Consider the following 12,845-nt stretch of genomic DNA (forward strand, 5'->3'; position numbering starts at 1 on the left):
GAACTACCAACGAATGCAACCCGGACCTATGCATCTCTGAGATGGCTTCTCCACAGGAGGGCACCACTGGGGCCCCTAGTCCGACTCCCCCGGGATTAACATGGACCTAGGGACCTTCTCCTGGTTGGAATCTTTCCAAGGCCCAATCAGCACAATCAGCCCAATCAGCACAATCAGCCCTGGCTGCGCCCCGGACTCAACCCCTGCCGGAAGCACAAGATCCTCCCGGCCCTGCTCGGATGCCTCGAGACATGCTTCACCTAATCAAGAACTTCCATGATAGGGACCCAGACACCGCAGATAATGAGGGTGACTCCCTGGAGGAAGGAGAAATCCCTCCAGGAATGGAACCATACTGAACCATGCTTCGCTTCTTCCACAAGGAAGAATTACCAGCCCTTGTTTCCCAGACTCTGAAGATGCTGGGTATTCCAGGCACAGACCCTATGGCGGAACCAAAGAAGAACCCCACCTTGGTGTCCATTCATAAGGCCTCATGCTACTTTCCAATGAAAGAAGCCATCCAGGAACTGATTGACCTGGAGTGGGATATCCTGGAGGCCAGCTTCAAAGGGGGTCAGGCCTTGGAAGCCCTAAACCCTCTAGAGCCAGTGACCAAGGAACGCCTGCATTTCCCGAAAGTGGACGCTATGGTCTGTGCGATTCCCGTTGAGGGAGGGGCTGCATTGAAGGAATCCATCCTCAAGCAGGCCTTCGACGCAACAGCAATGACACTGTAGATTGCTTCCTGCTGCGCACTGGTGGCACGTTCATGCTTGCTCCTCGAGAGAGAGGCAAATAACTCCAGAATGTATACCGGTGAGATGATGGAACCTGCAACAGCCTTCCTGACAGACGCAAGCTCAGACCTTATGCTGTACCTCAGCCAGGGGAGTTGCCTCTGTAGTGGCAGCCAGAAGACAACTATGGCTACAGAATTGGTCTGCGGACGTGACTTATAAAGCAAATCTCACAAGAATGCCCTTTAAAGGATCTGTCTTGTTCAGAAGCGAATTGGAGAAGTTAGCCAGCAAATGGGGCAAATCCCCAGTGCCTCGGCTACCAGAAGATAGGAGCAAAAGATCTCAGCGTCCCTCTCCCAGAAGAACCAAGGGCAGAGGATCGCAGTGCTTTAGACCCTACAGGAACTCACAGCTCCTGGCACCCTCGTCCCTCCGGAAGGTCCCAGCCCTTTCAGAACCGACAGACCAAGAGAGGAGCAGGCCCTGGGGCAGGCTCCAGCCATGCTCCACAATGAAAATGGGCCGACCGATCCACAGGAAGAGGAGATAGGGGATCGACTTGCCCTCTTCTACCAAAGATGGGTCAAGATAACATTGGACAAATGGGTACTAAGCATCATTCGAGAAGGTTACTCTCCGGAGTTCCGCAGCATCCCTCAAGACAAATTTATGATGTCACCCTGCCACTCCCACACCAAGAGACTGGCAGTGGAAACCACTCTAACAAGACTACTCAGCCTGAAGGCAATAACTCCGGTTCCCTCGCCCCAACAAAATATGGGACACTATTCCATCTATTTTATCATTCCCAAGAAGGAAGGATCTTTCCAGCCCATCTTGGATCTCAAGAACATCAACCGCCATCTATGGATACTACACTTACGCATGGAAACTCTTCGATCCGTCATAATGGCAGTACAACCAGGAGAGTTTCTAACTTCCCTGGACCTCTCCGAAGCCTACCTTCACATTCAGTCCATCAGGACCACCAGTGTTTTCTACGCTTTGCAATACTGGGTCACCATTACTAATTCCGAGTGCTACCTTTCGGCCCAGCAACCGCCCCCAGAACATTCTCCAAAATTATGGAGGTCATGGCGGCAACACTAAGGAAGGAAGGGATCTTGGTACACCCTTACCTGGACCACTGGCTGATCAGGGCAAAGTCTTCGGAAGAGAGCCAGCAGGTGACCAGCAGAGTCAAGAACCTACTGCAGGAACTCGGTTGGATCGTGAACACGGGCAAGAGCGGTCTGCAGCCCTCTCAATCTCTAGAGTACCTGGGGACCTGTTTTGACACCAAACAGAACAAAGTCTTCCTCCCTTCCCCGAGGTGAAGGAAACTGATGGAGCAATTACGACTGATGGCCAATGCATGCCCCAAGGTATGGGATTATCTTCAAGTCCTCAGCCTTTTGGCATCAACCCTGGAGATCGTCCCGTGGGCAAGGGCCCATATGCAACCGCTCCAGCGCTTCTGTCATGATGGAATCCACTGTCCCAGGACTACTCAATTTGCCTCCAACTATCAACAGAGGTACGTTCTCAGCTCCAGTGGTGGCTACAGGAAGACCACCTAAGCAGAGGAGAAAGCCTATCCCCACCGAACTGGACCTTGCTCACCACAGATGCGAGCCTGCGAGGTTGGGGAGCCCACTATTAGGAACTGACAGCCCAGGGACAATGGAAGAAGGAAGAGGCGGAATGGAACATTAACCGCCTGGAACCTCAAGCAGTCAGACTAGTATGCCTGCAATTCAGTCACAGACACCGAGGCAAAGCGATTTGAGTAATGTCGGACAACGCTACAATGGTTGCTTACATCAACCGTCAGGGAGGAACCAGGAACCAGCAGGTGTCTCTGGAGATAGACCTCTCATGCTTGGGCGGAGATAAACCTACAAGGGATCTCGGACTCCCACATTGCAGGAAAAGACAACGTCTCAACAGACTTCCTCAGCAGAGAGAGCCTAGACCCGGGAGAATGTATGCTGTGGACCACAGCCTTCCAACTGATAGTAAATCGCGGCCTCCTAGCTGGCCTCCTAGCCATGGATCTACTGGCCACCGATCTCAATGCCCAAGTCCTCAGGTTCTTCAGCCTCAGACGAGAGCCACACTTCCAAGGGATTGACGTTCTCGTCCAGACTTGGCCAGAGAAGGATTTACTGTATGCCTTCCCCCCATGGCCGCTACTGGGCAAGGTCATCTGCAAGCTAGAATGTCACAAGGGATTAGTTCTACTAATGGCCCAGGATTGGCCAAGACGACCATGGTAAGCAGACATGCAAAGACTCCTTGTGGGGAACCCTCTGTGCCTACCTCCACACAGGGATCTTCTCTGGCAGGGCCCAATTCTCCATGAAGATCCTTCTTGATTCTCTCTTACGGACTGGCCCTTGAGAGGACTTGACTGAAGAAGCGCGGTTACTCAAAGGCCATGATTGACACCCTACTCCGAGTGTGCAAGTTCTCCACATCCCTGTCATACATACGGATCTGGAGAGTATTCGAAGTTTGGTGCGAGGACCGCGGGATACTCCCCCGGACAACCAAGATTCCCATGATTCTGGAGTTCCTTCAGGACAGTATGAAGAAGGGGTTGTCACTCAACTCCCTCAAGATCCAAGTAGCCGCACTGTCCTGCTTCAGAGCCAAAGTGGACGGTATCCGACTATCAACCCATATGGATTTGTCCCGCTTCCTGAAAGGGGTTAAACAACTCCGACCACCCCTAAAGTGGCTGGTATCTCTATGGAATCTCTAGATTAGACTTCCTAGCTGGGGGTTCCTTCAGACCAACATGCGGTCTGTCACTCAGCCTCTTAACATTGAAGACAGTATTCCTGGTGGCAATATGTTCAGCCCGTCACATCTCCAAACTACAGACACTATCCTGTTGGGAACCGTTCCTTAAGCTCACGCATGGAACCATACAGCTGCGCACTGTCCCCTCCTTCCTACCGAAAGTGGTTTCCGAGTTTCACTTGAACCAAACCATCTCACTACCATCTCCGGATGAACATAAGGACTCGGAAGACTCACGCCTTCTTCACCATCTAAATGTCGGCAGACTCCTAGTGTGGTACCTGGAAAGATCGGAACTGGTGTGCAAAACGGATTGCTTGTTCGTTTTTCACAGTGGGAAGAAGCAAGGAGAAGCGGCCTTGCGGGCGACCATAGCCCACTGAATCAAAGAAGTAATCAAGGCAGCCTACATAGAGGCAGGAAAGCCCTTACCACTACAGGTTAAGGCTCATTCTACGAGGGCACAGGCAGTTTCTTGGGCAGAAAACAAGCTGCTGTCGCCCGCCGAGATCTGTCGGGCGGCAACGTGGTCCTCCATACACACCTTCTCCAGGTTCTACAGCCTGGATGTTCAAGCCCGAAAAGATGTAGCCTTCGTAAGGGCAGTACTAAGTGGGCCACAGGCAGCCTCCCGCCCTGTCCTGGAGTAGCTTTTGTATATCTCACTGATATATGGTCCTGAGTCCATCTGGCTACACGCTAGTAAATGGAGAAATTACTTACCTGATAATTTTGTTTTCCTTAGTGTAGACAGATGGACTCAGCATCCCGCCCACGGCTGTCCCAGAAAAGGAAAACCTTGGATAACGAACCTCAAGACTAAGCAAATACAGGTAAGCCGTGGCCCACCCCTAGTTCAAGACACCCACAGTTGTCCGGTGTCGGCGTTAATTGGTTGAGTGCATTGGCAGTCTGCAGTTTGGAAATTAGTTGAACCAGTTCAATCAAGTTTTAATCAAGTTTAATCAAGTTATTAAACAAAGATATATCCACAATGGCTTTTCGAAGAGAATACTGAAGAGCTGAGGTTACTGCAGGGGTATATCTAGAGTGACGTCAGCTTTGAAATCTGACTCCGACTCCCATCTGCTAGCAGAAGAGTACAATACCCACTGGTCCTGAGTCCGTCTGCTACACTAAGGAAAACGAAATTATCAGATAAGTAATTTCTCCAATGTTGCCTATGCCTAAATCTGGGCCAGCCTACACCAGTGGTATTCACTTCCAGTCCTCAAGAGTGGCAAATAGGTCTGGTTTTCAGGATATCCCTAATGTATATGCATGACATAAATTTGTGTGCATACTTCCTCAATTGTATGCAAATCTATCTCATGCATATTCATTAGGGATGCCCTAAAAACCTTACTTGTTTGCAGCTCTCAAGGAATGGAAGTGAATACTACTAATCTACTGTTAGTGTTTGAAGTAGGTGTGGGTGGATCCTTGGGCCGGTAGCAGATGACCACACCCCCGGGGTTAGATCCCGAGAGGGACCACCAGTCAGGCTCAGAGTATGGAGACAGACACACACTAATTCTTTTATTAAACAGTATATTGAACCAGCAGAGGTGGCAGTAGTGAGCTGAATTGCACGGCTGGGCTGTAGTCTCTCAGATACTGGAACAGCGATCCTGGATAACTGAGCTGTAGAGAAACTGAATATGGTGAGTAGGCAGGGTATGCAGAGTTCAGGAACAGAACTTTGATGATAACACTTACACAATAGTCTCTTGGAGGCAGCCCAGGAGCTGGAATGAAGTAGGCCCTCGAGGAGCGAGTACCTGGTTCCAGGGAACGCTCTGAAAGAGAAGGTAACTCATTGATGTTGTAGACAGCTATGACTTCCTGGCAGAAGTGGTATTCAGTAGCAAGTCCAGGAACGAGGGCCCTCGAGGAGTGAGTACCGGTTCCAGATTGCGATCTGAAAAGCAAAAGAGAAAGCGAGGCCCCCGAGGAGCGGGTACCCCTGGTAAGTCCGAGGAGGCAGAGTAGCTTAGGTAGAGTAACCCTATCCTATGCTAACTCGATTCATTAGCGATTTCAGAGACCTTAAATATCCGGTGCGGATGACGTCATCTCAGGGGGACGCCCCTGAGGTTTGCGCCACTGCTGGTTCTTCAGTCGGGGCCGCGCCGTACCCTTAGGCTCCGGGGAAACATGGCAGTGTGCAGCGTCTAGCCAGTCCAGGGACGCCGGAGGAGGACGGCAAGAGGATGCCACGGCAGCCAAACTTCCAACAGGCAAAGAGGGAGTCGCCAAAGCGGTAAGGTGGGCATAGTGGAAACGTCGGGCAGCAACGGTCGCAACATCTACATAGAAACATAGAACATGACAGCAGATAAAGATCATATGGCCCATCCAGTCTGCCAATCCACATCTCCTGTTCAGCTTTATAGCTCATTCCTCTTCCCCAGAGATCCTCTATATTTGTTCCATATTTTCTTGAATTCAGATTCTGTCCTTATCGTCAACACCTACACTGGAGGCTGTTCCATCTCTCCACCACCCTTTCTGTAATAAAATATTTTCCAAGATTACTCCTAAGTCTACTTGGTAACATAATGTCTCAGTGCTACTCTAATACCCACTCAGAATTAACCCAGTGGACACCTGGGGTCCCGCCAACCCTTGATCAGGCCTATCTGCCCGTGTACACTTGACCCTTCATTGGCAACTTCCCACACATCAATTGGGTTCCTGCTTGCCTCTCAGCAAGTTCCTTGCCTGCAAGCTGCCCTCTTGAGTTTCCAGGGATACAGATCCCTAAATAACCCAGGAGTCACACACAGAAATGCATTCACAGACCAAATACAGAAAATACTGGTATCATTAATCAGTCCAAATCAGACAGAGCTAACAAGCTAAAACAAAAGCCAGGTACAGTGAACAGAAAAATATTTAATTTGCAAACAGTAACAGGTAAAATAGCAAGGATTTATACAGGGAAATTTCTAAGTACTTAGTGTTTGGGGAGGTGGAAAGAGCTGTCCAAATGAGTTGGAACAGGGCCTTGGCACATAAATCTGGTCTGTCTGTACTAGCCAAGATCAGAGAATTCTAGCAACTTCAAGGCTAGTTATCTGTGAGCTGTGTCTGCAGGGCCAATCAAGTCACAAAGTATTAGCAATAGCTCTTTCATTAATGGTTTTCTGACCATTATTAGCTTTCTGATTAAAGGCACTGCAGGATGTTAGTCTTACAAATCCCCAAGGATATTGAAATATATATGATGTCCAAGCTTCACTCTGAGTTGAGAAAGCATCCCAAGCCTCAGCTTGAATTATAGTATTATAGAGGTCAAACACCAGTAGCAGGCCAGCTCAAAGGAAGTGAGTTCTCTCTGAGGAAAACTTAAGACCTAGGGCAAAACTAGAAATCACAGTGCACATAAAACCCCTTGTTTTGCTACATTACCTCCTTTCACCCTCATCCCATGACCTCTCTTCCAGATCCTCCTTTCCTTTGAAAGAGGTCTGCCTCCTGTAAATGTATTCATTGGAGATATTTAAATGTCTCTGTTATAACTCCCCCTTTTTCTTCTTTTCTTCGGGATATACAGTACATATATAGATCTTTGAATATGTCCCCATATATTTTATGATGAAGACTGTTGGCCCTCTGGACCATCTCTATTTGGTTTATATCCTTTTGAAGTTGCAGTCTCCAGAATTATACACAGTACTCCAAATGAGCTTTCACCAGAGACTTATACAAAGGCACTATCCACAACTTGTTCCTGCTAGCTATTCCTCTCCATATGCATCCAAGCAACCTTCTTGCTTTTGTCGTTGCCTTGTCGGTTTGGCCAGCTTAAGATCATCAGATATGATCATGTTCTTGTTTTGGGCTCAGAACTTCATACTGTACCACTTCTTTAAGTTGGAAGGTGTACAGAAAAGCAGTTTTTTCTGCTTTTCTGTACACTTTCCAGGTGCCGGCCAAAAGTAACGCCTGCCAAACAGGCCGATACAGTACATTGTGCTCTGGCATTTGCATGTTGCGGGCGCTATTAGTTTTGTGGGGGTTGGCCGCACGTTTTCGACGCGCTATTAGGGGTAATAGCTCGTTGAAAACCGCGCAGCCAAACTGTATCGGCCAAACTGTCAGATCAATACAGTAAAGTGCGGCCACGGTTACCCTGCTCCTAACCCGCTTTCTACTCACTTTTCGGCCGTGTTAGTCCAACCCGCGATACACTATCCCCTTTAACCCATTTTTACCGCCTCTTTAAATCACCGGGTAACCCCTTCCGCCCGCGGCATTTATATTAGATATAAACGATCGAATTAGCTATTCCCTCCCTTACAGTAACGTGCACCCTGACTATCGCTTTTTTAACCTGCCGTTTTGCCACGCGTTTAACCTGCTAACTTACCGCCTACCCTTACCCCTGCGTTAGAGGCAGGGGTAAGGGAAGGCAGCAAACTTTCCCCAGCCCCCGCTCACCTGCCCTGGCCGCGTCCATGGGTGCTGGTCTCTGGGGCAGCCCCAGTCCTCTCCCCTCCTCCCGAAGCAACGAAAGCGGAAAAAATCAAAAAAGTGAAAAAAAAAAAAAGCGAAAAAGCGAAAAAAAAAAAAAGTAGCAACGAAGTGGACGGTTCTCCTACGCTCGGGATTGCCAGTCCTCTCTCCCCTCCTCCCGAAGCAAGGCTTTACACTGCCAGTCCTCTCTCCCCTCCTCCCGAAGCAAGGCTTTACGCGCCTTGCTTCGGGAGGAGGGGAAAGAGGACTGGCAGTGTAAAGCAACGAAGCGACTTACTCTTCTTGCAGCCCCCCTCCGGAGACGGACATCGGCGGAGACGGACCGCGGCTCCCCTGCCTCCCGGAGCTGCCAGCGAAGATGGATGCCTGCACGGGTGAAAGCGGCCCCTGTGCGTGCAATTGAGCCGCACAAGACGTGAAGTCACATGCCGTGACACCAAACGTCGTGACGTCACACCTTGAGTGGCCCAACTGCACGCACAGGGGCCGCTTTCGCCCATGCAGGCATCCATCTTCGCCGGCAGCTCCGGGAGGCAGGGGAGCCGCGGTCCGTCTCCGCCGATGTCCGTCTCCGGAGGGGGGCTGCAAGAAGAGTAAGTCGCTTCGTTGCTTTACACTGCCAGTCCTCTCTCCCCTCCTCCCGAAGCAAGGCTGCTTTATGCGCCTTGCTTCGGGAGGAGGGGAGAGAGGACTGGCAATCCCGAGCGTAGGAGAACCGTCCACTTCCTGGTACCTGTCATTTGAAATGACAGATACCAGCGTGTCCGTGAAGCGTTAGGCCAGCGCACCCAGGATACTGTATAGCGCTCTATACAGTAAAATGGGTTGTGCGGGCCTAATGCTTCACGGACGCAGCTTGCATTTGCAAGCTATTTAAATACAGTACCGAGCGGCAGGTGAGCCGGACTGTGCGTGCGGCAACCGCGGGTGCGCCCGGCACTAACGCAGCTCTTCCTACCGCTCCTTACTGTATTGGCCTGAAAGGCAGGAGTTAATTTCAGCCGCCACCGGGAAAGTGTACAGAAAAGCAGTAAAAACTGCTTTTCTGTACACCCTTAAGTTGGAGGCCTCAAAAGTAAAAAAAAGTAAAAATTAAAAAAAATAAAAATAAAAAATCTGCCCACGGCCCGGAAGACGGACGCTCAATTTTGCTGGCATCCGTTTTCCGAACCCGTAGCTGTCAGCGGGTTTGAGAACTGACACCGGTAAAATTGAGCGTCAGCTGTCAAACCTGCTGCCAGCCGTTGCTGCTGTCAAAAAGGAGGCACTTTTACTGAATCGGCTTGTTTGGCAGGCATTAATTTCTGAAAATAAAATGTATGTCTGTCTTCCAACCCGCGGGCCGCAGGCAGATTTGCTTTCTGTATCGCCGGGGAATGATTAATAGGCCCATCAACAGGCATTTGCATGTTGCAGGTGCTATTAGTTTCTGTGGGTTGGCTGCGCGTTTTCAACGCGCTATTTTTACCCCTTATACAGTAAGGGCCTGATTTTAAAAAGCATTTACTCGAGTAAAAACCAGGTTTACTGGGGTAAATTCACTTTACTTGAGTAAGTGGGTTTTTGAAAATTGCTACAATATATGCCATTGACTTGTCTATAAGATTTACTCACATAAGTGCACTTTACTTGAGTAAATGGCTTTTGAAAATTGCTACAATAGTAGCTACATTTACGCATGTAACTCCTTTTGAAAATTACCCCCTAAGGGGTAATAGCGCGTGGAAAACGGGCCGATACGGTAAAGTGCGCTCCGGCTGAGCGCACTGTTAACCCCCGTTTGGCCCGTAGGGGATCAAAAGGGAAAGAAACTAGCGTTCACAAAACAGCCTAGTAATGAGGTCTTCTGACATCTCCACGCCTCCAGACAAAGAAAGCATGCCATTGGCCGTGCCTTACTGCTGACTGAAACCAATCAGAACTGGCAAAAAAAACGGGCCAACCAAACCCGTACCTGTGCCTGCGCGACAGGCGCGGACCTCATCATCTAAACCAATCGGAGGCGCGGCCTTGAACAGATGCGAGGAAGTAGACCCGGAAATGTTGCTGAGAAAGCCCGGCACGCTGTCCAATGGGCGACGGCCGGTGGGAGGAAGGACGGGCCCTAGTTTGTGTGTATGCGCGGAAGACGATGAGAATGGGAAGAAGATGGCGGCGTCGGTTGGTCGCTGGAGGCGCTCCGGCGTCTGCGGGCTTGTGCTTGCCCTTCTCGATCTTGTACTAGCGGTGTCGGCCTCGCTCAACCTGGAGGAGCTGAGTGAGATGAAGTATGGGCTGGAGATCCTGCCGGATCCGGTGGTATTGGGACAGGTGAGTGGAGGAGGGGGCTCCGTGCGATGGAGGCGCGCATCTGCGGCTCATCTCATTTCCAACAACAACTGGAACGAGCAGGAGCTGGAAGCACTTCTACGATTTGGCGGGGGGGGGGATAAAATCACGAATTGAGCTTCAGCCATGAATTGCCGAAGCGGTTGGAATCCCTGAAAGTAATGAGGGTGGATCAACCCAGTCTCCATCTACCTCCTTCCCTTTTCTGAGCGTTCTTCTAATTTTACTGGCACCAAAGTTATCTTGGCCCGTGAGTTTTATGCCTTTTTATCTTTTCGTTTTCTTATAAAATGGTGTTTTGCTGAGCTGAGAAAAGAGGTCAAGGCGCGTACATATTGAGCCTTAGTGATAAATTATGCAGGGCTAATATAATTCTGTTACTCTGTGCGTGCTGCCTCGATTGCTTTCAGAAAAGGGGAATGCATATAAGTATTTGTAAACAGTTCTCGGCGGTAGTACTGTTGCTGCAGTGATCAAACTAGGAACAGTGAGAAGGAGGGCCTATTTAAAATGAGGAGGAAGTTCGCCGGTATTTGTAAATGGAAGGTCATGGCACCAAAATCCAGTTGACTGGTTGACAAAATAGTTTGTAAATCTGAAAACAAACTGTAGAAAGATGGTGGCAATAATTGTGTAATGCTGGAAATGCTCACCTAATGATCATTGTGCTTCTGCCTTTTCATTGTGCTTCTGCCTTTCATTTGCTTGGCAGTTGCACCTTGTTGTACAACTGCCAAGCAAACTGTTTGCTTTGAACTTTGTGCAGGTAAATGTTCCATATTTAATTTAATCCTTTTTGTTTGTATAGCACCTTGCTTGTGTGCATGTTGCTGTACAGAGTAGGAAAATGACCATAAGGCCATTTTAGTCTGCCCAACTACACCAACTATTCAGCTTTACGATCCTGCTACTTCCTTGGAGTCTCTGTGTTTATCCCATGCTCTCCTGAACTCTGATACTGACCTTGTCTCTACCTCCTCTAAGGGGGAAGGCTGTTTCATGCATCCGCTTTCCACTGTGTAAAGAAATATTTCCATAGATTTCTCCTGCGTCTACCTTCTTGCACCCTCATCCTATGACTCCTCGTTCAACAGCCTCCTGTACACGAAAACATAGAAACATAGCAATGACGGCAGAAGAAGACCAAACAGCCCAGCCAGTCTGCCCAGCAAGCTATGTACTTTTTTTTTCTCTCTCTCTCATACTTGTTACGCTTGGCTTCTAGTACTCTCTAGTTCTGTTTCCCCTCCCCCCACCATCAATGTAGAGAGCAGCGCTGGAACTGCATCCAAGTGAATATTCAGCTAAATTAGGGGTAGTGCCCGCCGCAACAAGCAAGCCACACCCCTGCCCACCCAGACTATGCAATCCACATACAGATCCTCCCTTCCTCATTCTCCCTGCTGTGGAAGCAGAGAGCTATGCATTGAACGAGAAGTATTAGACTTTCTCCCCTGCCGTTGAAGCAAAGAGCTACGCTGGACATGCTTTGAAAGTAAAGTATCTGCCCTGCTACACCTCGCTTCCCTGTGAATACAATTTTTTTTTTTCTTCCACATTACCTCTTGCCGTTGAAGCCCAGAGCAATGATGGAATCTCATCAACTGTGTGTATGTACACTGAACAAGGGTATTATCTCCAGGTAGTAGCCCCCATTTCCGCGAGCCACATTAACAAACAACATTTGAGATATTTAAATGTCTGTCATGTCTTGCCTATCCCACCTTTCCTCTAGGGTATACATGCTTAGATCTGTAAGTCTGTCCCCATATGTTTTACAGTGACGATCACTGACCACCCTCTGGACTGACGTCAAACACACTTTTATATCCTTTCAATGATGCAGTTTCCAGAACTGTACACAGTATTCCAAATGAAGTCTCACCAGAGACTTATACAAGGACAATATCACCTTCTGTTTTCTGCATCTTTCTGGCTTTCACTGTCACCTTATATCTGTTTGACCTCCTTAACATCATCAGATATGATCACTCATAGATCTTGCTCTCTCTTTCATGCTTAGAATTTCACCCACTATAATGTACTACTCCCTTGGGTTTTGCAGCTCAAATGCATGACTAAATATTTTAAAAGGATCCACAGAACCAGGAAATCGGTAGCAAAACCACAAAATATTAATCCTGAAATGAATGGAGAGTGGGTATCAAAGCTCAGAGAGACCTCATATTTAGATGCCAAAAGGCTAAGCTAATGAAAGCTATTGATAGCATTGAATTATTTAATCATTGCTCTCTGTGGGCTGTGTGTAAAGGGTGCTCAGCCATGAAAGCTACCCAATATGCACTTTAAGTCTGCAGGTACTTCCAACACGGATTGCTCAAATTTTAAAGCTTAAATCCAAGAGATGTACTTATCTTGCAATGAAATGTCCGTCGACAAGCCTAAAGTGATGTTGAAAAAATGGTATGCTCCGACATTGTCCCGACACAAAGTGTTTCGGAGAGAACCTCCTTCAGGGGGTCG

The 12,845-nt window shown here is 48.7% G+C and overlaps 1 protein-coding gene across 2 annotated transcripts in view; it reads left to right on the forward strand.

Moving 5' to 3' along the window:
- Positions 1-10,058: 10,058 nt before the first annotated feature.
- The window catches only part of OS9 (OS9 endoplasmic reticulum lectin), a 146,676-nt gene continuing 143,889 nt past the window's right edge, over positions 10,059-12,845 (forward strand). For both annotated transcript variants that reach the window (XM_029594908.1, XM_029594910.1), the window contains exon 1: positions 10,059-10,343. In XM_029594908.1, coding sequence (XP_029450768.1) covers positions 10,074-10,343 — 270 coding nt within the window. In that variant the 5' untranslated portion in view covers positions 10,059-10,073. The remainder of the gene's footprint in view (positions 10,344-12,845) is intronic.

Source organism: Rhinatrema bivittatum, chromosome 3 (assembly GCF_901001135.1).
Source record: "Rhinatrema bivittatum chromosome 3, aRhiBiv1.1, whole genome shotgun sequence".
NCBI lineage: Eukaryota > Metazoa > Chordata > Amphibia > Gymnophiona > Rhinatrematidae > Rhinatrema > Rhinatrema bivittatum.